This window comes from Amphiura filiformis, chromosome 7 (genome assembly GCF_039555335.1).
Source record: "Amphiura filiformis chromosome 7, Afil_fr2py, whole genome shotgun sequence".
In the NCBI taxonomy this organism is placed as follows: Eukaryota; Metazoa; Echinodermata; class Ophiuroidea; order Amphilepidida; family Amphiuridae; genus Amphiura; species Amphiura filiformis.
The window spans coordinates 38,071,999-38,098,947 of record NC_092634.1 but is presented as its reverse complement, the minus strand read 5'-3'; the positions used below and the strand labels follow the sequence as shown (position 1 = coordinate 38,098,947).

Here is a 26,949-nt window from a genome sequence, read left to right as displayed (position 1 = left end):
ATGAGTGAAGACATATATCATTGTACAAATAAACAGGAGCCTCATGATGGATACTTTGGTAAATGAGAACCAAGAGTTTGAAATTGATCCTCTGTCTGACCGGAAGCCAATGCAGGGTGTGGAGGTAAGGTGTTATGTGTTCACGACGTCTAAGTCCATAAATTATACGAGCGGCTTTATTCTGAATGCGTTGGAGTTTGTGCAGATGAGTTTCTTTAATACCAGTTAACAATGAGTTACCGTAGTCCATGCGAGATCTGACAAGTGATCTAATGATATGGTGGCAGGTTTCAGAGTCCAGGTATCTGCGGATGCGGGCAATATTGTGAATCTGATAATTGAGTCTGCGACAGAGTTCAGCAACTTGTTTGTCCATAGACATAGTCTGATCAAAATATATCCCAAGATTGCGAACATTAGCAACTGGTTCAACAGTACTCGAAGTAAACTTTATAAATCTGATGATTTATACTTAAAGTGTATGTAGGTGGGATGAAAAGCTGACGATCAATTGAAAATGTTGACCTTTCGTATTGAAGATATGGATTTTTCCCCCAAAACACACACACAAAAAAAAGGTCTTCGAGGACTGTTATAATATCAAAAATGTGAAAAATATCAAATTTTAATAATTTGTCATAAAATTGGTACTATTAATAATATGATACTATGAATTTCAAAAATGAAAATTATTTGATATCAGAAAGACATTCTTCATATTCAGAATGCAATTCGATATGCCTGATGTGCTCTCATGTCCTACAAAAATACTGTCGAAACGCTCAAAACACTCATTCCAGATCCCTTAATAATAATATTTTGAAGAAATTTCATTTGCAGGAAATGAATCATGATTTTAGCCAACTGCATTTGTAAAATGAATATTCCGCGGGTCTTACATACATTATAGTGCAAAGGTTTTAAGGCTTTCTCAATAAAAACCACTACCCAACTTTTTCTTGAGTTTATTTATGGTCAATGGTCAGAAGTTTATTATTCTTAAACTGTACTGTCTTTATATTACTGAAAAGTGGTGAAGCATCTTGCGTCACGAGATATGAAAATTTAGGCCAAATGATTCAAAATTCAGATTGTCTACGAAATAGAAATACGCGCCTGAGTTAGCATTTTACAAATTGTATTGGTATGAAATGTGGTGCAGTAATGTTCTTTGTGTAATCGTTATGCTTTTATTTAAGAAATAAAGGGTGCAGAATTATCCTTTACACGCAACTAATGTGTCCGAGGCTGTAGAAACGTAAATAATGGGTGAGGGGCAGCCGAACCCATTATTTAAACGTTTTTACTGCCGAGGACACATTATTTGCGTGTAAAGGATAATGCTGCACCCTTTATTTCTATTCTATTACCATAAAATAGTGCGATTTAAAGAGAAAATATCAAATATTTCAAGTTGTTTACCTCAATGCGGAGCGCTTACGCGTAGCCAAAGCGTAAGTGATAAAGTTCGTTGCCCTGGCCACTTTATTCCTAATTAATGGTCTTTCACGTGACGCGTTTCAACAAATCACAGTGCGCGATTTTGAATAATGGGTCGTGGGGTAATAGAACATGATGTATTAGACCATGAATCATCATTACAATCTTCAAAACAAATTTATAAACAAATAATTTCATCTAATGAGCTTTGATTCTATTAATAATCATGAACATATCAGAGAAACTATTAGATGCATACTTAGTGGTAGAGACTTATTAAATCTATATCAGGTTTGCAGAATAGGTCTAATAACAATTCTATATTTAAAAAAAGACCACTTTAAGTTTTCTATGTAAAGCAAGTGGGATTATGTAATGACCACTTCTAAATTTTGCCTCAGTACCATAGCTCTTTTAATTGTATCTGAAATCTTTACTTTGCATAATTCATACATGTAATTAGAAAATCACCTGGCAACTGGACTTGTCAAAAATATAGAAAATAAAAAGAAAGTTGTTTTTGTTTTGGTTTCGCGCCATTCTGACAGGCCATATCTCAAGAACCGAATGTAATCTACAGGGCATAAGCTTTAACATATCATTTAAATAGAAAGAAAATCTAAATTTGTGCATTATTAGCCAATAGGACCACGGTCACCTAAAGCCATCTTGCAACCTTGCAGGTAATTCTGATGTATGAAATAAGACCTTCAAACTTTCAGATATGAAGAGTTCCAGATGCAGGCAGCCGTTTTTGTTTTTTAAATATAGGCCTAAGTTGTATCAAGAGTCATTTCTCGTGGATTTTTTGACTGAAAATTACGATTGTAACGTTTCAGAGTAACACATTTTCGTATCAGATTCTTTTATGCTTGTTTATTATATTTTGTATTCAGGACTAAAATAATATTAATATTATTATATTTAGGGGGTCTTTTCATAGGCCATTACTTTTTTTGTATGTGTAATTGAATAAAAAATCAAAAACATTATTGTTTTGTTTTGTTTCCTTCATTTGTGCTTTGTCTTGCATCGAAAGGGCCAATATCAACACCTTGTTTGTAAGAAGTATTGTGTGGGGAAAGAGGATTCTTGCATTTTATTTTTATTTTTATCTTAACAAACAAAAAGCAAATTTCTCAGTCATAGTCTTGAAACGGTCATGGGTATGCATGCAAAAATATTGCAACAGTACTCAGTAGAATGTAAAAAAGGGACATACATACCACCAACATGACCAACCACGCATGGGAATTGGGGAAGCAAATACTTTAAAACGAATTATTCCGAATTATATCAACGCAATAAAATTGCAATACTTTAGTACATGTATTTGAACAGCAATGAAGCTGGCCATCGGCGCGGCTAGGCGTATCATACCATACATTGCAGTTCAAATGCATCATGATCATGATTGTGGCCTAGTCGAGCTAGGCCTGCATGCCAGTTGGTCTGCTGACTCGCCGCGGCACAAAAATACCTCCAATTTTCCGCAAAACAATCCATGATGTCAAATTATCACATCCAAAGTGTCGCCATGAACGTCAGCTTCAACTTATCCAGCCAAAGTTTTTGCATTGATAATCAGGTTTCATGTAATAATGAAATTAAACCTTGTTTGATGTGTATTCCCATTACCTCAGCATAACGGTTTTCCAACTTGTCTTCTACGATAAAGCTGCTGATGAGCGCTGAGGCTACATCCTATAATTAAAGACCGAATTAAAAAAGACTAGTTTGCATCTGACGTCATGACAAAGGCGCGCCGTGATTGGTTGCTGACCTGCGCAGTATGGCATTTTTGATCTGGTTGACAGGACGGCATACGCAAGCTAGTCTTTTTTAATTCGGTCTTCAATTGTACAACATATGAGCTTGAAAATAGTCTAATGCATAATTCATGAACTTGATAGACCCAAGCCATTGGCGTCACGTGTTAGGTGTTTCTAGAATCCCTATAGAATAAGATTAATTTTAATGCTAATTTATTGCACATGCTGAGGAAGCGTGATTACCTTTTTGAACATTCGGAAATGGCGATAGGCGAATTTATGTATGGCGCAGAGAGGTGGGGGATATATATTGGGCTCTCGATATTGGGCGGAAATGAGAGTACTTGTCAGAATATAAATTTGTACAATCGGCCTACATGCCGCGCAATGTGCGGCATTTTAGGTGTCAATTTCAAAGCAAACTACCTCCTGCGGAGGCAGAAAAATAAAACTATCTGCAGTAATTTCTAATTAACTTGATCTAAAAATGTATTTTTTTTAAATAAATGATTGGCAATGAATAGTTGCATGGATTTGTTTTAGTATCCCAACCAGTATAATCAAGGATTCTCGAGTAATATACTATAGGATAAGCCACTCGTTTGCGCAAATGAAGTCAGTCACACATACAATGCACGATCATGCATGTGATGGCAAAGCTGTGTAGGATGATGCATGTTTACGTCATCGTTTAAAAAAAAATTAAATTGCGAGAACCGATGAACATTTGGTTGTTTTTTTCCATTACTATCATATTTTGAAAAACCAAGTAACCGAGAAGTTAGCTCAATATGCTAGGAAAATATTATCTAAGATGACCCCATGTTGGCTAAATCAGCTGTGTTTTTGCTGGAAAGAGTACGTAAAATAGCCGTCGACATCCGCCATCTTGGATAAATTACAGAAGTACGCACAACGTTTATGGCAAGCTAAGCGGCTCAGAACGTGTATGGCAAGCTAAGCGCCTCAGAACGTGGGACTAGCTACGCGCAGCTTCTTTCTCGTTACGTGCAGCTTATTAACCAATCAGATTGGCGGTTTTAAACACGTGGAGCTGATGTAAACATCCTCTCTCACAAAATAATATTACGTTGTTAATTTTTGTAAATGAAAATATCTGTAGTATATCAGCAAAAAATGGTATAGGTGCTATTAAAGTAATATCTGAACAGAATGATGATTGTTCTATATTTAGGGGCTATCATTTTCTTCGGAAGGGGATCCCAAATATAGGGGTCATACTTTTTGGAAAGAAAAATAAGGGGAGGGGGTCATAAATTGATAATGACAAAATGTAGGGAGTCAAAAGATGACTACAGATAGTGTGTTTATTGTATTTAAAAAGAACGATGTCAATACAATTTTAGCCTGTCTAGGGGGTAAGGTGTATCGGTGGTGGGAGTCGGGGGTCATAACATTTTGATGCCGAAATAGTGAGGGCCGCAATTTATTGACGCCGACTTTTTGTAAATTTAGGACCCCCCACCGTTCCGAAAAAAATGATGACCCATTTTACTCTCTCCATATTTACACAGTGGCATGTGATATCGCTTTCCCTGCAATATCTTCACACAGCGCTTTACATCAGTAGTAGTTGTTGTTTGACCTTCATATCCCCTGCACCGCTAATACAGCCCGAGTATAAAGTTACTTGCTATTATATTAAACACGGTGTAAACTTGGAAACACTAAATAAATATGCTTTGTGTCATTTTAGCCAGGCATTAGCAACATGTTCTCTTGACACGTGCTGTGATTTGGCCTCCTTTACCCGTTCGTTATCTATGCTAATTCCGTAAATTAATTACAAGATAATAATTGTGAAAGAGGATACCTATAACTATACTACGCGCAGCTAACGACCCAACCACGTGATTAAATTTGACTATTTTGATTGGTCAAACAGCTGCTCGTAACGAGAAAGAAGCTACGCGTAGCTGTTCCACGCTTTTGGCCCCCTTGGCTTGCCATAAACGTGGGACTAGCTACGCGCAGCTTCTTTCTCGTTACGTGCAGCTTATTAACCAATCAGATTCGCGGTTTTAAACACGTGGAGCTGATGTAAACATCCTCTCTCACAAATATTACGTTGTTCATTTTTGTAAATGAAAATATCTGTAGTATATCCGCAAAAAATGGTGTAGGTGCTATTAAAGTAATATCTGAACAGAATGATGATTGTTCTATTTATTTAGGGGCTATCATTTTCTTCGGAAGGGGGTCCCAAATATAGGGGGTCATATTTTTTGGAAAGCAAAATAAGGGGGAGGGGGTCATAAATTGATAATAACAAAATGTAGGGAGTCATAAGATGTGTTTATTGTATTCAAAAAGACTGATTTCAATACAATTTTAGCCTGTCTAGGGGGTAAGGTGTATCGGTGGTGGGAGCCGGGGTCATAACATTTTGATGCCAAAATAGTTAGGGCCGCAATTTTATTGACGCCGACTTTTTGTAAACTTAGGACCCCCGAAGAAAATGATGACCCATTACTCTCTCCATATTTACACAGTGGCATGTGATATCGCTTTCCCTGCAATATTTTTACACAGCGCTTTACATCAGTAGTAGTTGTTGTTTGACCTTCATATCCCCTGCACGGCTAATACAGAACACGGTGTAAACTTGGAAATACTTAATAAATATGCTTTGTGTCATTTTAGCCAGGCATTAGCAACATGTTCTCTTGACACGTGCTGTGATTTGGCCTCCTTACCCGCTCGTTATCTATGCTAATTCTGTAAATTAATTACAAGATAATAATTGTGAAAGAGGATAGCTAGCACTATACTACGCGCAGCTAACGACCCAGCCACGTGATTAAATGACTATTTTGATTGGTCAAACAGCTGCTCGTAACGAGAAAGAAGCTACGCGTAGCAGTTCCACGCTTTTGGGCCCCTTGGCTTGCCATAAACGTTGTTGTGCGAACGTGCGTAAATTTTAGGCTAAGGTGCCTGAGCGTTACCAGGACGTTACTAAGTGTACTGAAAAAGCCTAGCAACTGTCACTCAAACGGCCGATGCGTCAATTAAACTGCCGTAAAGTGATTTCACTTTTTATACAGGGTTTGAATATGAGTGTCACGGCCCTGGTATAATATGGAAAACAAGCAATCTCTACTACTCAAATCAATGTTTATGATGATGTGATGTGATGAACTGTATCAGAACCACGTGATTCGATCATTAACAAAATAAACTCAATACAGTACTAAAGTGTAGAATATCAATATCATGGTTAAGCTTGATTTTTACTAACTTAAATTGTTATATCTCAACGACGCAAGATAATAATTTCACCATTTTTCAGCAAATGTTTTAAAGACAATAAAGTTTAAGAATATGTAAAACCTCTGACCATTGACTATAAATAAACCTAAGATGAAAGGTTAAAACATGAACAGTATGATTGTGACACCCTGTATATTCTGTTTCAAACTATACAATATAACAATGTCTTAGCTGAAAGAAAATGTGGAAAAACACTGAAAAAGAGACACAAAAATTCATTTATTGCCCACTTTACATTTTGAATTTGTCTTAAAACCCAGACCCTAAGTTGGGAGAATTAGGGACGACACCAATATTTCCTTTTTCTATGCGCCTATGTGAGGTACGTAGTATACTTTAATAGGCAAGTAGATTAACAAGCCTGCTGATGGTGTAGCACAAATACAGGCTAACAGAACAACAGACTAGCATAATGGTATAAAGAAAACCATATTCCTGCTTTAAGTAATTTAACCTGCGAGTAGTTTACCAGTATTGTTTCTACGTCCATTTGTTGGTCCTGTTGGCATACCATCAGTTGATGAAAGTCCAGAAACTACACTCCAGTCGTGAAAGTCTACGGTGTTTGGGATATTGTCGTAGCCGTATGCATCTCTCAACTCACAAGGAGGCACAGACAAGATATCTGGACAGGATGTAAAAATAATCATTAGATATGATATTATTTCTTCTGCTGCCACTCCGGCCATAAACGACCACCGGTACCAACAACAACAACAGCAACAACAACAGCAACAACAACAACACAACCATAATAATAATAATAATAATAATAATAATAATAATAATAATAATAATAATAATAATAAATAATAATAATAATAATAATAATAATAATAATAATAATAATAATAATAATAATAATAATAATAACACTAATAATAACACTAATAATACATGTAATAATAATAATAATAATAATAATAATAATAATAATAATAATAATAATAATAATAATAATAATAAAATCATGAACATCATCATTATCATCACCATCATCATTATGATAAGGATAATGAACTGAGTGCAATGCATTCGTCAAGATAATCGCACGCGCCGTGGAGTTATTGCATTTAGCTCGAGAGCCGATAGGCTCAAGAGCTAAATGCAATAACTCCATGGCAAGTGCAATTATCTTGACGAATGCATTGCACTCAGTTCATTATCCGTCATACACTTTGAGTGTAGGCCTATTAAAACAATAGGCAATATTAATTGCTGCATTCATTATATTAGTTTTAATATTAGGGAAAATATCTTACATTTTAAAAACACCGTCAGGACATTGACCAGCTAAGTAGCATTTAACTGGTAAAGAAAATCAATCCCTGTATATTAGTTAGCTATCAATGGTATCGATTGCGCCATACGTCATACTTTAGTAACTTATTCACGCATGGTTTGTAACCAATTGACTTTATGTTGTGATCATTTAGAGCAATGAACCCGTTCACCTGGAAACGATCGATTTAGATGTCCGACTAGTACTACGGTGAATATCAACTGGACTTTATAGCTCTATAATTTGAACTTTAAAATCTACTTATATTAAAACACACGACATTGGGATTTAACAATTTGTTCAGTATTATCATAGGCCTTCAAACACATGTGTTTGGAGGCCTATGGTATATATAAAGCATGATCATGATATTATGCGCTAGTGTGTTTCCCAGGCCCGGCTATGTTATTTTAGATATAGGCCTACATGTATTTCATTTGTAAAATGCTGAATATTTTGCAATGGTGTCATCTTGTATAATTATGATCCACCTGTTTTTGGCCCTTTTAATTAATAGAAGCTCGATTATTCTCATTTGATGTTTGATTTATTTTACATTAATCAGAATTTATGACAATGATGTACCTGCACGAGCGATTGCCGAATAGGGTGCAACTCTACTAGTCTTATTACAAGACTGCCCTACCCCAACCCCAAACCCTAACCCTAAACTCCGTAGACTGGACTCAAGTCTAACGAGTTGCACCCTATTCGGTAATTGTACCCTATTCTAGAACACCGTTTGTAACTATACCATTTTAACACCACAGAATGTATATTCGTACTTTTTTGATGGTATATATATCGAACAGACAATTATATAGTTATGTGACCTCTGTGTCGAAAGCGTCACCTAACTCTACTATATATGATTATGTGAAAGTAGTATTTCTAGTATTTGAGCGTGCACGTATTATCTAGAATCTATTGTTTAGCGTGCAGGTTTTAGATAATGCATTGTTTAGCGTGCAGGTTTATATAATTTGGGCTGTGAAGGGTAGTTCGCGAAAATAATGCACGGGAGAAGAATACATAACGATGAATAGAAACGGGCACTAGAAGTGTATTAAAAGAAAACGTACCAGATCGATTCAACGGAACAGATAACATGAAAAGCAGCAAATGCAGCCACATGACCGTCATTTTACATCAAAGATACGTATAATACTTGACTACTTCAGTTATTACGTGCATTTAGCATTAACTTCCTCATTTGGGTGTTTGTCACCATGAACTTTGAAGGTTAACAATGCTTTGAACTTGGTTCTGCTCTATTGAAGATTTCAGTCGTTAACAACGATTCTCTTTATGTTCAAATGTGTTGTTTTTTAATTACATGACGTTCCATTCCTTGGTAGCGTCCTGTTTTTACGAGGGTAGAAGGCATACTGCAGTTACTGTCCATTTCCTATACATAATACACAAAGCTCTCACCATTGACACGTGACCTCTACAAACAGTGTATGTTATAGGTATAATGGGCATTGCCTAGTTAACGTCACTGTGTGAAAAATAACCGGCCAATATTTAAAGTACTCTCTGAAATTCTAGAAAATATAGTTTTGTAACATGTCCTAAATTTTTAGCTAATTTAGGTGTTTGGAAATATTCGCACTTTGGTGTTTTAGTGTATGTTATAGGTAATTGGGCATTGCCTAGTATTTTTAGCTAATGTAAGTGTTTGGAATTATTATTCGCACTTTGGTGTTTTAGGAAGGATATGAAAACCACAGATAACACAAAAAAATATGAAGAAATTATTTCCAAACCGTGTTAAGTCTACAACCATTATGTTTCTCATTTTCAAAAATGCTGGTTAACAATATGGAGACTATTGTCTCATTTCGTAAGCAAAGGCCCACACGGTATTGTTACCTGTCGTTTGCTTTATAATCGTTCACCCAACTGAAACTATTATACCAGCTCATTGCAATATCACACAGGTAAAATAGGAACATGTGTAGTGTGGATTTAACCAGAGAAGATCTGATTTAACTTAGTTGAGCTGTTTTCAATGAGTGTTATCTTGGTTTAATAGCTTTTAACGGGGTTTGAGTCCTACAAAGGTCGTGGTGAATTATACTGTAGACATGACTGCATCATGGGACTGGCTTGGAAGAGTTCGAAAATTAAACGTTAACGACAACAACAACAAAATGCCCAACAAAACACCATCCACAGCAACAGCAACAACATCAATAACAGCAACAACAGCAGCAACAGAGTAGTGGATAAACTCTAAAACATGATACTATTTTCAAGTTAAATGAATTTAAAATTGATGCCAAAATATTTATGAGCAAAATGAGCATTTTCAGAGCAAAATAACAAAATAATGCAAATCATGTGCTTGTTCAGAATCACCACTAACGTGTCAGTTGAATTGTATTCATATTTAGCAATAAGGTTAAGGTAACCATAGTTTAACCTGACTTATAAGTTAACATTATTTAAACAGTGAACGCGTAACGCCATTCTATATACTACATGATTTATTTCAACGATCCCCACACCGATAAGGATTGCATGTAGATGACATTGATTCTTATTCAATTACATAAATCCAAACAAGGAGACGTTTCCATTTAAGGGCGTACTACACCCATATATTGGTTTGATGGGTCTAAAAAAATATTTTATCATTTCAAGCTAGGCGATATATGCACTGATCATGTGAAATAAAAAAATATGAAAAAACATCGTGAAAGTGTCCCTTTTCACCTATTTGTCTTAAAGTTGACTGGTTGTTAAGGACGCTGCCACGTAGTCTGCGTCACAACCGGTTTCTGCCGTTTCTATTAAACATTCATCGATATTCACATACAGTATTAGACTTGCTACCAGTCCAAAATACGACCTGCCTATGTATGTTTAGGGCTGACACGTCAATTTGTATTACCAATAGGAAATACACAGGTCAGACATTTGAGAATAATTCTTTAAGGTTTGGTAAAAAAAATTGTAGCCGCCTCATTAATATGCTACCTAATCAAAAATTTTGTTGAAATAAATTAAGGATCGAATGCGTTTTAGTGTCAAAAAAGGCAAAATTACCGTCAAACTTTCGCCGAATTCTGCAAACTTGCGAAGCCCTCCGGCGGGTGCACAGTTAAATCGGGAATAAAAATATCCGACCTTTGCGATCAAAAACAACAAATTACAACATTGGACCATGTTTGGACATACTATAGGCAAAAAAACCACTATTGCCAAATAATATAGAATAGAACATTTGACATCAACTTGACAAACTAATGAAGAAAATGTGCTCCATAAACATTAGGTAAGTGCGCAAAACAATTCCTATTCAAATGCGTGTATAAAACTGAACAGGGCCGGACGGCTACAAGACTACCGCATAAGTTCAAAGTTGCCAGATTCAAACATGAGCATGTATGCCTAGCACCTTCTCTTGGTAAAATCCCTGATAAAATCAAGATTGTGACCGTCGACGGTGTTATTAAAATTGAATTTTAAGCGTTGGAACTTAACACAAAAGACCATACGGGTATGCTCTCCCGGAAAGACCCCCCCCCCTCCATTTTTTGGATTCCGCAGCTCCAAAAGACCCGTGACCAAAATAGAGCTATAGGCGCAGGCGCAGGCATAGGGCCTACGTAAACACGGAAACTTGACAATTTCAGCTCTAAGACCTACATCGCTCGATCATTCTTCACATGTCTGGTTTTTTTCAGGCGTTATTCACCCAGAAAGCCAAGAAAGACCCAATTTTGACTATTCGCAGCTCCAAAAGACCACCTTTTATATTTATTGGCAGCTCCAAAAATGATCCCTTTCCGGCATGTAGGCCTACCCCGGTACGCCGTCAGCACCCCCGGGAGCTCAGTCCCCGGACCCTACTAAATTCTGGGGGAGCATACCCCAGGAGCATACCCACCAGAAATGTATGTTGTGCCCCCCCCCCTCCCCGTGAAGTGGCGTCATGGGGGATCATGGGCGTAGGCTAGGACTTTTTAAGGGGGGGGGGGGGCAAAGGAGTGAAAGGGAAACCCTCATTCAAGGGGGAAATCTTTAACGAAACAAAATAGGCTCAAAAGTACAAAAAAGACCCTAGTAAAATTCTTCAGGGCGACCGCATCCAAAGGGGGGGGGGTTAGCTTCCCCCATTGCCCCCCTTATGTACGGCACTGGACGTATGGGAAATTTGCTCATTTCCGCAAATTAAGACATTTTAACAATTCCGCAATTTTAGACATTTTAAATGGTAGGCCCTAATAAAGTGAGTAGAAAAAGTGAATAATAAATAATAGTAGACCTATTACACCCATAGATATTGGCCAATGTCAATGCACATGTGCATGCACGTGGCATCACTCTGCTACGGTATTTCTTTTGTGCCAGAAGAGGCATTTTAAAGGAGTATATTAATGCTTGGCTTTTGCAATATTAAATATAGGCCTACGTGCCAAAACTTGCTTGCCCCTTCTCGGCCTGCCTAAAACTGAATACCGGACAATGTTTTGGTAGGCCTATGTCGATAGAGGGGGGTTGGCATGTCCAAAGTGGGGAGGACAAAGATTTGTTGGCATGGGGAAAGAAATTCACCACCCCAGATGGCGAGTTGCGATAATATAAACTTAATCAGCGGTGAAAAGCACGAGTATAGGCCTACAATTCCGCAAAATAATAGGCGTAGGCCTACATTTTAAAAGGTAACACGGAAAAATGAAAGTTGCAGGTTATAGCCCGGGGCAGTCATATAATTAAAATATTAGATGATGAAATAAGCATGATAAGGGGCTCACTAGGGGATTTCCAAATGGTGTAGGCCTACCAACTGAATTTCTTACCCCTTTCCCGGCCTTCATAATCGCCTTTGTTGTCCCTGTTTGTTGTTATAGTAGGCCTATTAGTGGTTTAGCCAAACGCTGAGTATTAAAGACAAAATCTCATCCCGGGAAAAAATCATCAGACATTTTACACGAATCTGATTACTAGCCGGGATAAGCCTATGATAGGCCACCTACATTATATCGGGCTTCAACTTTGTCAATGGCCTACTGCTGTTAGGATCATATGCCAAATACATTTCAAAAATATTAAATGACAATTTAAATGACTTATCCTTCACTTTTAGACATTTATATATAAACAATTTTAATTTTTCACACTTTGCTGGGATCACTGGATAGGCCTTTAAAATTGTATAGATGGGAATGTCTAAATTCGAGCGTAGGGCCTACGTTATAGGCCTGAGCGTGCCGGATAACGTGCAGGAATTTTTTCATGATTTTGACTGCGTTTCTATTCTGTAGGCATACCCGTGACGTGATTCCAAAGCCTTGTGCGTGTTATTTAAAAATCAGTCGTGTCCCATTTAATGTGCGCCAAAAATTCCCCCCTTCGATCTGCCAAATTTTCCCAAATTCCTGTGCCCCCGGCCCGGCCCGTCTTGGCTTGTCTAAAATTTGTTTTTCCTTCTCCATGGCTCCGTATTGGGATTGCCACATACGCCGGAATTTGATCTTAAAAATACCTAAATATATACCTAAACTCGGCAACTCGTATAACGCAATGGGTTGTGGGTGAACACTTGTCAAAATTGTCGTGTGTCAAAATTCGGCTACCGTATATCGTGCAGAACTCTATGGAAATATACACAATATTTGATTTTTTTGCCTTGGATAGCGACAATCATAGGTAAGTTACAAATGATATGACTCCGCTTAAAATATGCTATCACTGTATCAATTTTGGAGTTCCTAGTTGAAATGGGTTAGAAAACAAAAGGTAAAATAGTTACCAAAATCGCAAATTTAAGCTTAACGCACTTACGAAATATGGTGGGTATAGGTGACGAGAAATGCAATTTTTTCAACATTGCTGTAGTATGGTTGTGGTAACCTGTTACCTATGGCTTAATTAAGTTTCAGTGAAATAATGTCGCTAGTTAAAAATACAAAATATAGCTCAACATTGAAAATAGAAGCATTTTAACCAGTTCGTTTTTGATAGATGTGGAGCACTGAAAATCACCAAGTTCATGAAGCCATCAGGAACCACTTATTCCCATTTTACATATCAACATTATTTCTCTAATGCGTTAGCAACACATATCCAAAATTTTAACGAAATCCGTTGATAGCAAGCTTTCCAAAATGAAGTGAATTTAAAACATCAGTGATGTACCACCTTTTGGCTTCTACCTTCAAAAGCATGTAAGCTACAATAATACCGATGCCACCAATAGAACGAGAAGATTTGCCCCTTCATTTTGCATACCACTATGTCCAATTTTTTTTCTCATTCTTACAAACTTCTTTACGTTATGCACTATCGTCTAATGAATCTTCTTTGTGTCTGCCGGTTTGCCAGTAAGATTTTGAAAGAATTCCATGCTACTGTACAGTAAATTGAGGAGCCGTCTTTTCTGTACCACAACCAGTTCGATCTCTGCAAGCATTTCAAATGACATGGACCTCACACCACAATAACTTTATTTAAAACTATACCGCCAAAGAGAGAATGGGATAAGGCCACAAATCCTTAATTCCATATAATGATTGCTTCGTAACGTCATAAATAATAGATAGATATCGACTATTTAGTGGAAATATGAACAGGGCACAACTAAAATACCTGCATAACTTTTTCCAAATAACTTTGTGCTGAACGGTTAGTAATGTTACAGATTTTCAAAATAGGTTGCGTTGTCAAAACTTAGAATTCACCATTTTACGAAATCTTCTATAACTTCTACTAGAAACGTCCAATTTTAAAATCTAAAAATCTGAGAAAGCTAAATATATGTAGAACTTAAAATGCAAAACAATATGACCATTCAACATGCCCTTCATACCTAAAAAATTCCATCTTTCCCGGTACAGATCATTCTGGGACACCCTGTATAAGACACATAAGATGATTAATATAAAATGAAAATAATACTTGTTTTATATAATTATGTCTTATTTACAACAAATGCAGTGCACATACACACCCCCACATACACACACATCCACCACAATAACACACTTTTCACCCCTACCCCCATATCAACCCAACTACATACTGGTGCACAAAAAAAAAACCCATAACGCATATGAACTAGAATTTCGTGGTTCGTAATTATGGTGCCCCCCCCCACATAAAGGTGTGTAAATAACAAGCTTTGTAAATACAAACAATATAAATATGAAAATAACATGACACCAAACTATACAGCACATCAGGCCACCATATACTATCACCATACCAAGTTTTAAGTTGATCAGTTGTTGCGTTATATGATTATACTAACGCCCGGGACTTACGCAAATCTTCCAGAAGATCTTCCTATCAATTCTACCCTTTGCAATACTTTTAGTAGTTTTACTTTTATTTTAGTTTTAAATCGTCTCATTAGTTGTCAGCTTTGTATTATATAGCATATATTCTATATGATTTAACAGTGTTGCTTTTTATAACTGAATTGTCTTTTATACCTCGCCTTAATTTTATTTTTAACTTATTTTGTGTGTGTACATACTGATCAGTGAGAGAACATGTTGTTATGTTGAATCTGATTTTACTGTATTTAAATAAAGTTTTGAATGAATGAATGAATGAATGAATGAATGAATGAATGAATGAATGAATGAATTGATTGATTAAATAATGTATACCGAATTTAGAATAAAAATCCAACCTCTGCAAAAAAGTTCAACACCTGTTGGTGTAAGCCGTTTTCTATCGGCTACCCCAATTGACTATTTTGTCATGTAAGTTCGTATCGAGAGATTGAATAGCGTCTGCTAGAATTCGTTTGCCATGTCTGACCTCATTTTCACTTAGCCTAGACCTAAAATGATCAAGCATTCTAAAAGCTGGCCAGAAAGCTGCTGGAAAGTTATCTCCACTTTCAAAATCTTCACAATCGTCATCACTGAATCCTAGTTTGAAAGCAAGATCTCTCCATTTTGGCAGAATTCCTCTGGCAACTATTTCAAGGAAAGGATTAGTAAGGGAACCTCTTTCTCTCATTTTGAAGGGCTGCAAGGATTGAAGAGGTGGTTCTGTGGGATGAACGCCGTCACTTCCACCATTTCCAGAGTTCAAACGTTCAGACATATTGACGTCCCTGCCTTGTGATGTAGATGGTGATTGCTGTATTTGGGGACGTGCAGATCGTAGGGGTGTTGGCCTGTTCACAACAGGTCTTTGAGGGCAACCATTCCCGAGGAGTTGTTGGTGTTGTTGCATTATTGGTTCTTCTGCGATGCGTTGTGGTATGTGTTTATCATCAGTGACTACAATAGGAACAATTGATATTGTATAAACGACGTTATAATTCCATTTTTTGCAACATTCCAGTTCCAACATTTAAAGTATTTATTAGGTCATTACATTGCAAATAATACAGGTATAAAAAACTTGTGTTTTCTTGTGAAATAATACTTTTTTGTATATTACCAATTTAATTTCTTATATTCTTTGTATATTGTATTTTATATGTTATTGTAATTTCCTGTCTGTACTTTAGGCAGAATCACTTTCATCATTGAATGAAGAAGATTTTTTAAAATGAAAATGCGTTAACGTCCGACGAAAAGTATGACTTTCATTCAAGTATGAGGCCGTGTTATGAAGCGATAAAGTGTTTAAAGTCCGGGTATGACTTTTACTATTAATGGCATTTACCTCGTTTAGGAATGGCAACCATCTGACTTGCAAAAATTGCATTTTTAACGATGTGCTTCTCTGCCTGATGAGCGTTGATCTGACCATTTATGCGGAGCACATCCATATCGGTTTTTCTGAGAGTAAAGGTACACTTAGCGTATTTGCCATGTCGTATCCCTTCATACGATATGTCCTAAAAAGCACAACAAATCATCATCATTATCATTACATCAACAACATCGTTATCGCTACCACCATCACCACCATCAGCAGCACCACTCTATAACCACCACTACCACTTTTACCACCACCACCAGCAGTAGCAGCACCACCACCACTATTACCACCACCACTACCATCACGACCACCAGCACCAGCACCAGAACCACAACCACCACCACCACCACCACCAACAACAACAACAACAACAACAATACCAACAACAACAACAGCACCAGGACCACCACTACCAATACTAACAACAAAAACAACAACACCAACATCAATAGCCATTACTCCCACAAGCCTTTTTGAAATACGGAGGGCACAAAAGGAGAGGGCGTACTTTGAAGCGAGTAATCTTTTGTATGCTTCTCAGCTGACAAAAGACAGCTGACTTCAAAGTACGCCCTCTCCTTTTGTCCCGTCATATTTCAAAAAGGCTTATGACCATCGGGATCATCATCACTTTCATCAACATCTATATACAGGGTGTCCAAAAAAAAAGAGGCCCCTCATTGCGCCCTCTTTTTCTCCTATTTCTGAAAAGTTGATGAAATATGTTTTGGTATGTAAAAAAACCTTGAGTCGTTAGCTTTAATAAACCAAAACAATTATATCAATCGGCTCACAACTTTTGAAGATATACTCTTTTAAAGAAATGTACCCGTTTTGCACTCTGTCCACGGAGAAGGTTTCGCTACTTCAAAGATTGAAAAGGAGTACACATACCATGCATGAGTATCAAACATTCCTTAATGATAACTTTATAAAATAACTTTATTTATGGAATGGGCTTTACCGGTGTGTTTATGGGCAATGGATTTTGTTAATAGTGTCATTAATTTGTGGGTAAAATGGATGCCGAATGGGACTTCGTTTGCTTTACTTGCAATTACTTATTTGTTCTTGGTTATTTATGCCTTTTTGTTTTGTTATGTTTCTTACTTTCTTACTTTGTTGTTTCTTGGTTTCTTTTTTTGTATTTACAACATAAGTCATTTCTCTTTTAAGGATAAAAGGTAGCCCTAAAAGGCTGTTTGGTTTGTCTTTAGTTCTTCTGAAGTGAGTTTACTGTGCTGCTCTGCCCTCTACCTGGTTGCCTCCTTGGCGAATACAGGTTTCAGCCCTGGTCCTCATTGCATCAATTGCGTTGCGTACCATCCTTGTGCGCCGGATACTTGCGAAAGCATTCAGTAATACGTTTGCGAATATCTTGGATTTTGCCACAAAGGAAAAAAAGTGGTGTGAGGTCTGGTGACCGTACAGACCATTCCACAGCATGAGCCATCCCAACCACTCTGTTTGCTATCCGTGGACAGAGTGAAAAACGGGTACATTTATTCAAAAGGGCATATCTTCAAAAGTTGTGAGCCGATTGAAATAAGAGAAATAGGAGAAAAAGAGGGCGCAATGAGGGGCCTCTTTTTTTTTGACACCCTGTAGTAATATCATTATCAATTTATTGGTATATTATTCTGGTTCTTTACCGTTTGGTCTTCCATCGGATTCCATTTGTTCCCTTCGTTGATGATCTTCATTTGACAGATGATATCAGCCTCATTCAAATGAAGCAAAAAGGGTGTCACTTCCCCACATTGTACTCCACATACCTTCTTTTCTTGACTTTCAATGCACTAATTTAGCAAGAACAAAGAAGGAAACACAATAGCGTAGTGTACATAGGCGAACGGTAGGATACTGTTGTAATGTTTTTCAATGTGCTTTGAATTGAAAGCAAAATAACTCTTTTGAATAATTGTTTGATTTTTAGTTTCATTTTCTCATTTTACTATTTCTAAACAATCGTGGACCAGGTTTGAAAACATGTGATCACTATGTCACCTATATCACCTGGAAAGAAATCTGTCCTTCTTTCGTCAACTGAAGTCTTTTTTCATGTCATCTTATTCAATCTTTAATTCTAGACATGACTACGAATAGAATATCCAAGAAATTATTTAACTGCTTTCTTCACACCATGATGTATTATCTCTTCTTTTTTTTTTTGTAATTGTGATTTCCCTCATAATGCCTGAGATTGGTATGGATCTCGGTTGTTCTTGGGGGTATGTATGTTTTTTTCCCTTTGGTTAATAAAGATGATTATAATATGACTCAATATGGCCCATAAACCTGGGAACATGTCGGCATACCCACTTTTGAGATGATGGCCTTTATAGAACATAAATATCTGAAATTGTGTTATTAGCGTTTCCATGGAAATAAAAGTAATACCCAAGACAAACAAGTACGTGTATTTATTTTTAAGAAAATGAGGACTGTATTCAGTTAATAGTTGCATTACCTCCATTGGCTGATCCTCTCGTAGAGCATAGAGTTTTATATAGATAATATCTGCATCCCTTAAATAAGGAGGGTTCATATATGGTATCATTGCCATCTGTAGGGCTTGTGTACCAGTGAAATACGAAAGCAGAGCTGTAAACCAGCTGAAGTGCGATATTCTTATTTTCACCGACTTTTCTGTGACACATACACTAATCCTCTCCCCATGCACATTTTCGTAATTATGATCAGCAACTCCATCAAGTAACAGCCGCCATTTCTCATGTGATAGACCTACTATTTCTGACATAGATAAAAAGTATATACAAATCGAGATCACAAATAAAAAGGGAAGTACCGTTATGTAACAGTTTTATGATAAAACACACAAATGATATCGTTATGATTTGGGCATAATTTGATGGGGAGATGATTCTCTTGAATTAGAGGTGAGGGATCAGACGGTAAAGAGCCAAAGAGCAGCATTTCAATAAGCGCGATTAAGGGCGCACCATTAGATTTCCAGGGGGGGGGGGGCATGGGAGTTTTTTGGAAAAAACCACTTCGCCCACTAGTGAGACGAAAAAAAAACTTTGCCCACTAGTGAGACAAAAAAAAAAAAATTTTGCCTCACTGATAAGTAAAATCTTTGTATAAAAATTTACATTAAAATTGAAAAAAAAAATACTTCGCCGCCGAAAAAAAAAATTCTGCCTGACCCAAACTCCCATGCCCCCCCCTGAGAATCTAATGGTGCGCCCCTAAGTAAGCTACAGAGAGCGGCATACATGGTTAGTCAACTGTGCAGTACCACGCTGTCTGGCCCCTCTCCTCAGCGATACGTAATTTAAAAATGAGTGATAACGAGTGATCCAGATGTGAACATTTTGTAAAATGATCTTTACAATGAACTATGATTTGATTTTACTTTTTTTCAGTACACTGACAATTATGTTAAAATAAATGACATTATTCTTACGTTGTGAAGTATTTGTCCACACTGTGATATTTCTAGAAGCAATAATTCCAGCTGAATGAGGAATTGTTAGCGTGACGGGCTTCAAAAAGTTGGTATTGTGTGGTTCGCAACAAACTGATGGCCCAATGACGAACTGGTTGTTTTCCAAAGGAGGGTAAAATTCGTCACCCCAGTAAACGGATAAGGCTACATCAAATGCGTCACCATCAGCGAGAGCTCCTTCAGGAATGTCAAGTATGACGCTTGTACCAGGTACCTCTATTACCTTACTCCTATGGTCAACTAATGCCGAATGATGTATGCAATACAAAGACTTGTTTGTTTCTGAAATAGTAATTTTATTCATGGAGAGATCAATATTCGTATGCATTAATGGTATTTTGGTATGCTACTTGCTGAATTATATTTATCAGAAATATATTGTGTGCTACCTTAAGGGCAAAGCGTCTTGTAGCTTTGAACAACGCCCCATTGACAGAACATTAGCACTAGGTTACATTTTGTATTCCCAATTATTGCCCTAATCTGTAGCATCATTGTCGCCATTCTTACCTTCATTTTGAATTTGATCACTTTCCATTTCACACTGTAGATTTGCATCATCATTGAACTCTGACTGTCCTGTCATTCTTCCATTGGCACTTTCATCAGAAGGTTCCATATCCATGATATCAGTGTCTTCAATAGTATCAATGGAATGTGCATCTGAGGAATCCTCAAATGTTAGCGTTTTTCCAAAAGAAGGGTGCCCCTGTGGAAGCGTGGGACGGCGTGTTTCAGACTGTGTCTTCGTGATTTCTACATATGGGCCTTCTTGAGCTTGAACTGTTGAGTTATCATTGATCTTAGCATAGCAGCTAGATTTTCTCTTATCTGGTTCTCTTTTATTGACATCTGAATCCAGTTTCATATTTTGTACCTCATCTGACTCGCTGTATACATTTTCTGGCAGTGATATGTCTTCTTGACCATGTTGACTCTCATTTGATACGTTTTCTGCTATCGAGGTCAGCCTTGGTATAACCCCAGCTGGTCTTTTGGACAGAATAGTTACCTCGGGTTTATCTTCTATCAGAGTTTCAAGAGACGGATGCCCACCAGGTAACGTTGGACGACGTTCTTCAGACGGCTTCAGGTCACCTAAATTAACATCTTCATAGGCGGAAGACATACGATTTGCTGGAGACTTTGCAGATCCTTCAGATGGATTAGTATCAATGCTAGAATACCCGCTGTAAGGTCTTTCAAGTTGCTCAGCTTTACACGGCTTGTCATTTGAAAGTAACGCATTTTCTTCATTGTTTACAACCATATTACCAGCTGTTGCGTTCAGTCCTGTTGTGGCAATTTCAACAGATGCATCTATATCATGATTGTCTTCATCTATTTCTGTCTTCTTGTTTTCTTCATTTGTCTTTGATGTTGTCTCGTGAGTGTTCTTGCCATGGGGATCAATATTGAATGTGAGACTACATTGTCCATCTGTTTCTTGTCCTGTTTGCGTAATTGTCTTCATTACTGCAGCATACACGAGCCCAGGAGAAGTGGTTATAAATCCATTCTGATCTTGATGAGTCTCAACGTTACTCAACGTTTCTACGTAGGATGAATCAGTAACTACACTTGGTTTTCGTGGAGTAGCAAAATATCTGATTAAGGAAAATGTAAATATTGAGCTCAATAAAAATCAATCCAGGGTGTTCGTAGCCTATATAGCAAGATTGTTGCAAATTGTCGTGCAATACCAAATGGTTTTATTATGATTTTAGAAAAGTCGTATACATATTACTTTGAGTGGACAAAATTTGTGACTGCGAGTTTGCGGGAGTGCTCTTTGACTATCATTATTTTGGTTTGACACAATAATCACCTGCTGTATTAAAGTATTTAAGCACCGGTTTCATACTTTTATGTGATATAATTATTTGAAAATGACTATAATCTCATCCTGGATTTGTCACCGTATTTTTTTAATTATTATTACGAGCGTATAATTAGTTGTTTAGACAATACAATTACCTGTTGTATGTGAATATCGAGAGACAGATGGCAGCTATTATGAATATGATGGCAATAACCATGAAGATACCAATGAAAGTGCAATTATCAAATATAGCTGAAATGAAAGATAATGATATAGTCCAACGTTACAGACTATGGTGTTTAAGACACCCACAAAATCAAAAACTTTTGGTGATTTTAGTACAGCTATTATATTATGGCAGACGATTTTAGAAGATGATTATTTTACATCGAAAGCTTTGTTTATAACTTTACACTGGCCTGTTAAACTTTGTTGGAACTCTTATATATAATTGTATCTCACACGAGATGCAGGCCCTTTCTCCGGCTTGTTGCTGTTGGTAGTGTACCTGTTGTTTGCCTTTTATATTATAGGGGTTATATTATTGGATTAATAGTTTGGTGGCTTAGTATCAATCCTTGCAATATTTTAAGAATGAGAGAAAAATATCACAATTCGAATGGCCTGCAACTTACCTATAATGTCGTAACTGTCACAAAAAGTCTTATTTGCTGCACGTTTCATGGTAACTCCTGTCATATATCGTACAGTTGTTGTCATGTCGGTAGTAGATGATGAGGTCTTTGATGACTCACTTTCGTCTTTTTCGAATCTTTGACTGACTAACGCATAAGACGTGGTAACACGTGGGTTTTTTGCTTGTATTTCTGTTGAAATCGAGGCTCTTTCCGAAGATTGCGTTGGAGTGCTGTTTTCTGTAGGAGTTTTAATCGCATTCGTCGTGTTCATTTGCTTGCTTGTAGGTATTTCTGCTCTTGCCTCTGTTGATCCTATATGATATAAAAATGTAACTCTGCGTTATATAAATTATGTTCAACAAGTTCTACGATGAACCAGATTATATTATGATAACAATAATGATTCTGCAAACACTCCTTTTAAAGAACTAAAGGTTATTTACCTGGACAATAAGCTTCATCTTCGCTTTCACCAAGTCTTGCACAATCCCTGACTCCATCGCATAGCTTTGTTCTTTCGATACATCTGCCATTGTTACACATGAAAAAGGTCCGGGGATCGCAACACGTTGTTTCAGTTTCATCAGTACCGTCAATGCAGTCAACAAGACCACCTTTGGTATTTTGATCGCATACCCAATCATCAGGAATACAGCTACTGTTGTCGCAGAAGAAATCTGTGTCCATAAAGCATGTCGCGCCTGGTTTGAATAAGATGAGTGAAATTTTAAGGTAAGAGACATACTTAAACATATCAGCATCCGCACCAACACCTGCACCAGCACCACCAGCACCACTACAACCGCCCCCATAAAAAACAATAGCACTAAAACATATCAGCACCACCACCTCCACAACCATCACCACCACTACTACTACCACCACCACCACCACCATTACCACCACCTCCATTATCGATCCACCACCAATAACAACGACTACGCCGACAACAACAATGACCCTGACAAGAACTTTCATTTCATGTCTCATCTCCATAGGGTAACAGTAAAATTGGTTATCTGCTTGTTGGAAGTGTTCCTTCTTTGTTCTTTCTGTTTCTCACTAATGCCAGTATGCTTTTTGAGGGCCTTCTTGGCTCAGACTGTTTATATTTGATATATTAGTTTAAGTTTATTGGCATGGCTTGTGCATATTGTATAACAACAACACCCTCCTTTTATTAATTTTTGTCCTCCTCCTCCTCCTCCTCTTCCTTCTCCTTCGTGTCATTCAGGTTACTGACGTCACAGAATAATATCTGACCCTATCAAGTATCAATCTTAATTACCGTTAATGCTTATATCATCTAAGGCGATATGACTAAGACTACTATTCCCAACAACAGCTTCGAATAATATCTGGAAAGTAACAAAGACACAATAGTTCATTGTTATCTTCGGACTTAATTATCTATTTATTTATATTATAACATTTCAAATTCAATAATTATTATTTGGGTACTGGCGTTTCACAAATTTTCATATCGTATTGTAATATATTGCATTGTATCGTATTGTATTGTATTATATTGTATTATTGTATTGTATTGTATCCTATCGTATTGTATTGTATCGTATCATATTGTATTGTATTGTATTGTATCGTATCGTATTGTATTGTATTGTATCGTATCGTATTGTATTGTATTGTATTGTATTGTATCGTATCGTATTGTATTGTATCGTATCGTATCGTATTGTATTGTATTGTATTGTATTGTTGTATCGTATTGTATTGTATTGTATCGTATTGTATTGTATTGTATTGTATTGTATTGTATTGTATTGTATCGTATCGTATTGTATTGTATTGTATCGTATCGTATCGTATTGTATCGTATCGTATTGTATTGCACTATGCTGTATTCATACAAGTATGTTGATAGTGATCGCGAAAGCGGAAACCTCGACTTCGTTTTTTTTTGCAGAATTGCATTATGATAACATAATATTAAGCTTCGATGCATTTGAGAGTCATACTATTTCAGGAAGTATGCACTCTTTAATTCTTTTTACCTACCTGAAAAGAACCAGCTGATGAAGGCCTATCATCGAGTGTCAATTGTACTTCAGCCCATGCATTAGCCTGGCTTCCAACAACTCCCCAGACATGCCAGATGAGATCATCCTCCATTGAAAGTTGAGATGTCGGCCAATCTGGCAGTCTGACACACCCTTGACGTATATAAACATTGAGAGCACCCACATGTTGTCCATATGTGACGTGAACAAATCGAAGTGAAATGTCTTTGCTAATCAGGTCATTTGGGCTATAACATGAAGAAAACAGGAGTGCAGTTTCGCCTTCGTCAGCATTGTCTGGCTTATGCAACATGTAGCAATTCCCTTTTAAGAACAAGAAGAAAACAACATCAACAGTAACAGCAAGAGTGTTGTAAAAGTCACTTTAAAAAGTGGGCGAAAACCTGTAATTAAGGTGGATCATGACACATTTTGCAAATGCTATAAGGATGTTTGAAACAGATTCATTAAGTAGGGCAAAGCGCACTGATCAATATGCCTTTTGTTTGAAGCAAATCGAACTATTGTTGTCGGTCCGAGTAGTATTTTGGACTTTTGAGCATTAATAAAGCGGACATACGGTTTTCATAATACATGTATTTTAATTATCTTTGTATTTTATTGTTTTATATGTATTGTTCCATTCAAATCCATTTTTTACCTCTAATATGTGTATAATATTGTCAAGTCGCCCTTTAATTAGCATGTTTGCATAATTAGTTGGCATTTATGCAAATAAGCTCTTTCACATAAAACAATATTTTTGAATCCTTATAGTCCATAATATATTTATTGGTGTTGTAATGTTTCAATAATTATCAATTTATCATTATATATATTTTCAATGACATTCTTAAATACCTGTACTGTTGGCATCACCAGTCGGTATGCTGTCAGGGGACGAAGTTCCAGAAACTACAAACCAGTCATGACCATCTACATTGTTAGGAATATTCTCGTAGCCATATGCATCTTTCAAATCGCACGGAGGCTGCAGAGTCTGTGATATGCTCACTATAAACATTCGTTTAAAATAAGCGTTTAAAGTGAATAAAAGTTTGTGAAAGTAATATACCTTTCTATTTTAATTATGTCTAATCATAGTCATTGTGTATTATTTAAAACCTATATTATGCAGGGGGCATAAGGGGGTTGAAAAAGTCCAAATAGACTATTATAACGTTGCAGAATTTAAACATACCGTTTATACCAAGCAGTATTATATCCTTACCTTTAATCGTGGGACCTTAACTCTTTAACATTTACCAAACATTACATATTATTTTGCAAACTATTTTAAATATTTTGGATTTTTAACTTGTTAACACTAACCAGACAGCACATAATTATATTGCAAATTATTCGGGGTTTTTTCTGTGTAAACTAACTGTATACAGGACATAAGGCACAAGGTTTCTGGGATATGATACTTTCTAAATAAAGGCCTGCTCAGTGATCCCAGCGAAAGAGAAAAACAATAGTGTATAAAGTTCTTAAAAGTAAAGTAAAGTCATTAAAATTATCATTAGGTATTTTTGAAATGAAAAACTTGGCAAAAACAAGGAAAACAACAGTATTGACCATTTTGACAAAGTTGAAGCGCCATTCAAATACACATGTAGCTAATTTCTCTACTTAATTATGATAATTAACGAAATCACAAATGACACCAAGTGTAAAAATAACACCCAAAAGTGCTAACAAATAACACCCCTTGGAGTCTATTGACTCCAATCGGTGTTACTTTTAACACCCGAGTTTTTGCAGTGTAGACCTATCTGTAGTGACATAGTTGATTTCCTTGACATATTCCCTAAATACACAAAAAGCCATATTTACAAACAAAATGTTCAAGTTTACTTTTCTTACAACATGCAAAAAAATAATAAATGTGAGGGTTACCTTAAAACAATAAAATACAGGAAAAAAGGGTGTAACAAAATAATTTCACACAAAAAGTTGAATAGCATTATGCCATCTCATCATTTTAGTAAGTTTCGGTCATTACATACCTGAGCATACACATTTGATGCACACAATTAAAAGTAGTAAACGTCCAAACATGATTTCCGTTGCCTATAATGGACATATTAACGACGATCGCTAATTGTTCTTTTCCAACTATAAACAAAAGCAAGTTAGATATAACTATTTTTTAACTTCCTTATACCCAAACGTAATAGGTTAAATAACACAAGCCACATGTTACTAATCCCAGAATTCCTTGCGAAACGTAAGTAGGCTCGAACATTTTTGTCATTATTTCACAGTTGGAAGATCAGAGTCTTCTTGATTATTAATGACAATCCATGAAATATTGCTACTGAAATTTGTTTCTTTTATACCAGTAGTTGTAGATTGGCACATATTTCTTTAAAAGAAAATTGTGACGTAAAAATATGATCTCAAAAATATTACTTTGTTTTGTGGGATATGTGATTCTCGTTCAAGTTTGTAAGTTATCTATCGTTTTAGTTCAGTGGACAATAATGGAAGTTCACATCTATTTACACAACAATATTATGGGAC

At 36.6% G+C, this 26,949-nt stretch overlaps 2 protein-coding genes across 2 annotated transcripts in view; both read right to left on the bottom strand.

Annotated features, from left to right (window-relative positions):
- Positions 1–8,991, bottom strand: part of LOC140157120 (uncharacterized) — a 31,787-nt gene extending 22,796 nt beyond the window's left edge. The window contains exons 1-2 of the mRNA XM_072180195.1: positions 8,871–8,991; positions 6,976–7,131 (exon numbers count right to left, since the gene is read on the bottom strand). The gene's annotated coding sequence lies outside the window, so the exon portion shown is untranslated. The remainder of the gene's footprint in view (positions 1–6,975; positions 7,132–8,870) is intronic.
- A 6,419-nt stretch (positions 8,992–15,410) lies between these two features.
- On the bottom strand, positions 15,411–26,533 carry LOC140157119 (uncharacterized). The gene is made up of 13 exons (XM_072180194.1): positions 26,433–26,533; positions 25,282–25,434; positions 24,419–24,744; positions 23,688–23,757; positions 22,843–23,100; positions 22,397–22,711; positions 21,917–22,013; positions 20,450–21,546; positions 19,898–20,221; positions 18,938–19,221; positions 18,120–18,266; positions 16,429–16,603; positions 15,411–16,037 (listed from the first exon to the last, which is right to left on the bottom strand). The coding sequence occupies exons 1-13, from the start codon at positions 26,482–26,484 to the stop codon at positions 15,478–15,480; spliced, it is 3,858 nt and encodes a 1,285-aa protein (XP_072036295.1). The 5' UTR covers positions 26,485–26,533; the 3' UTR covers positions 15,411–15,477.
- Positions 26,534–26,949: the final 416 nt, after the last annotated feature.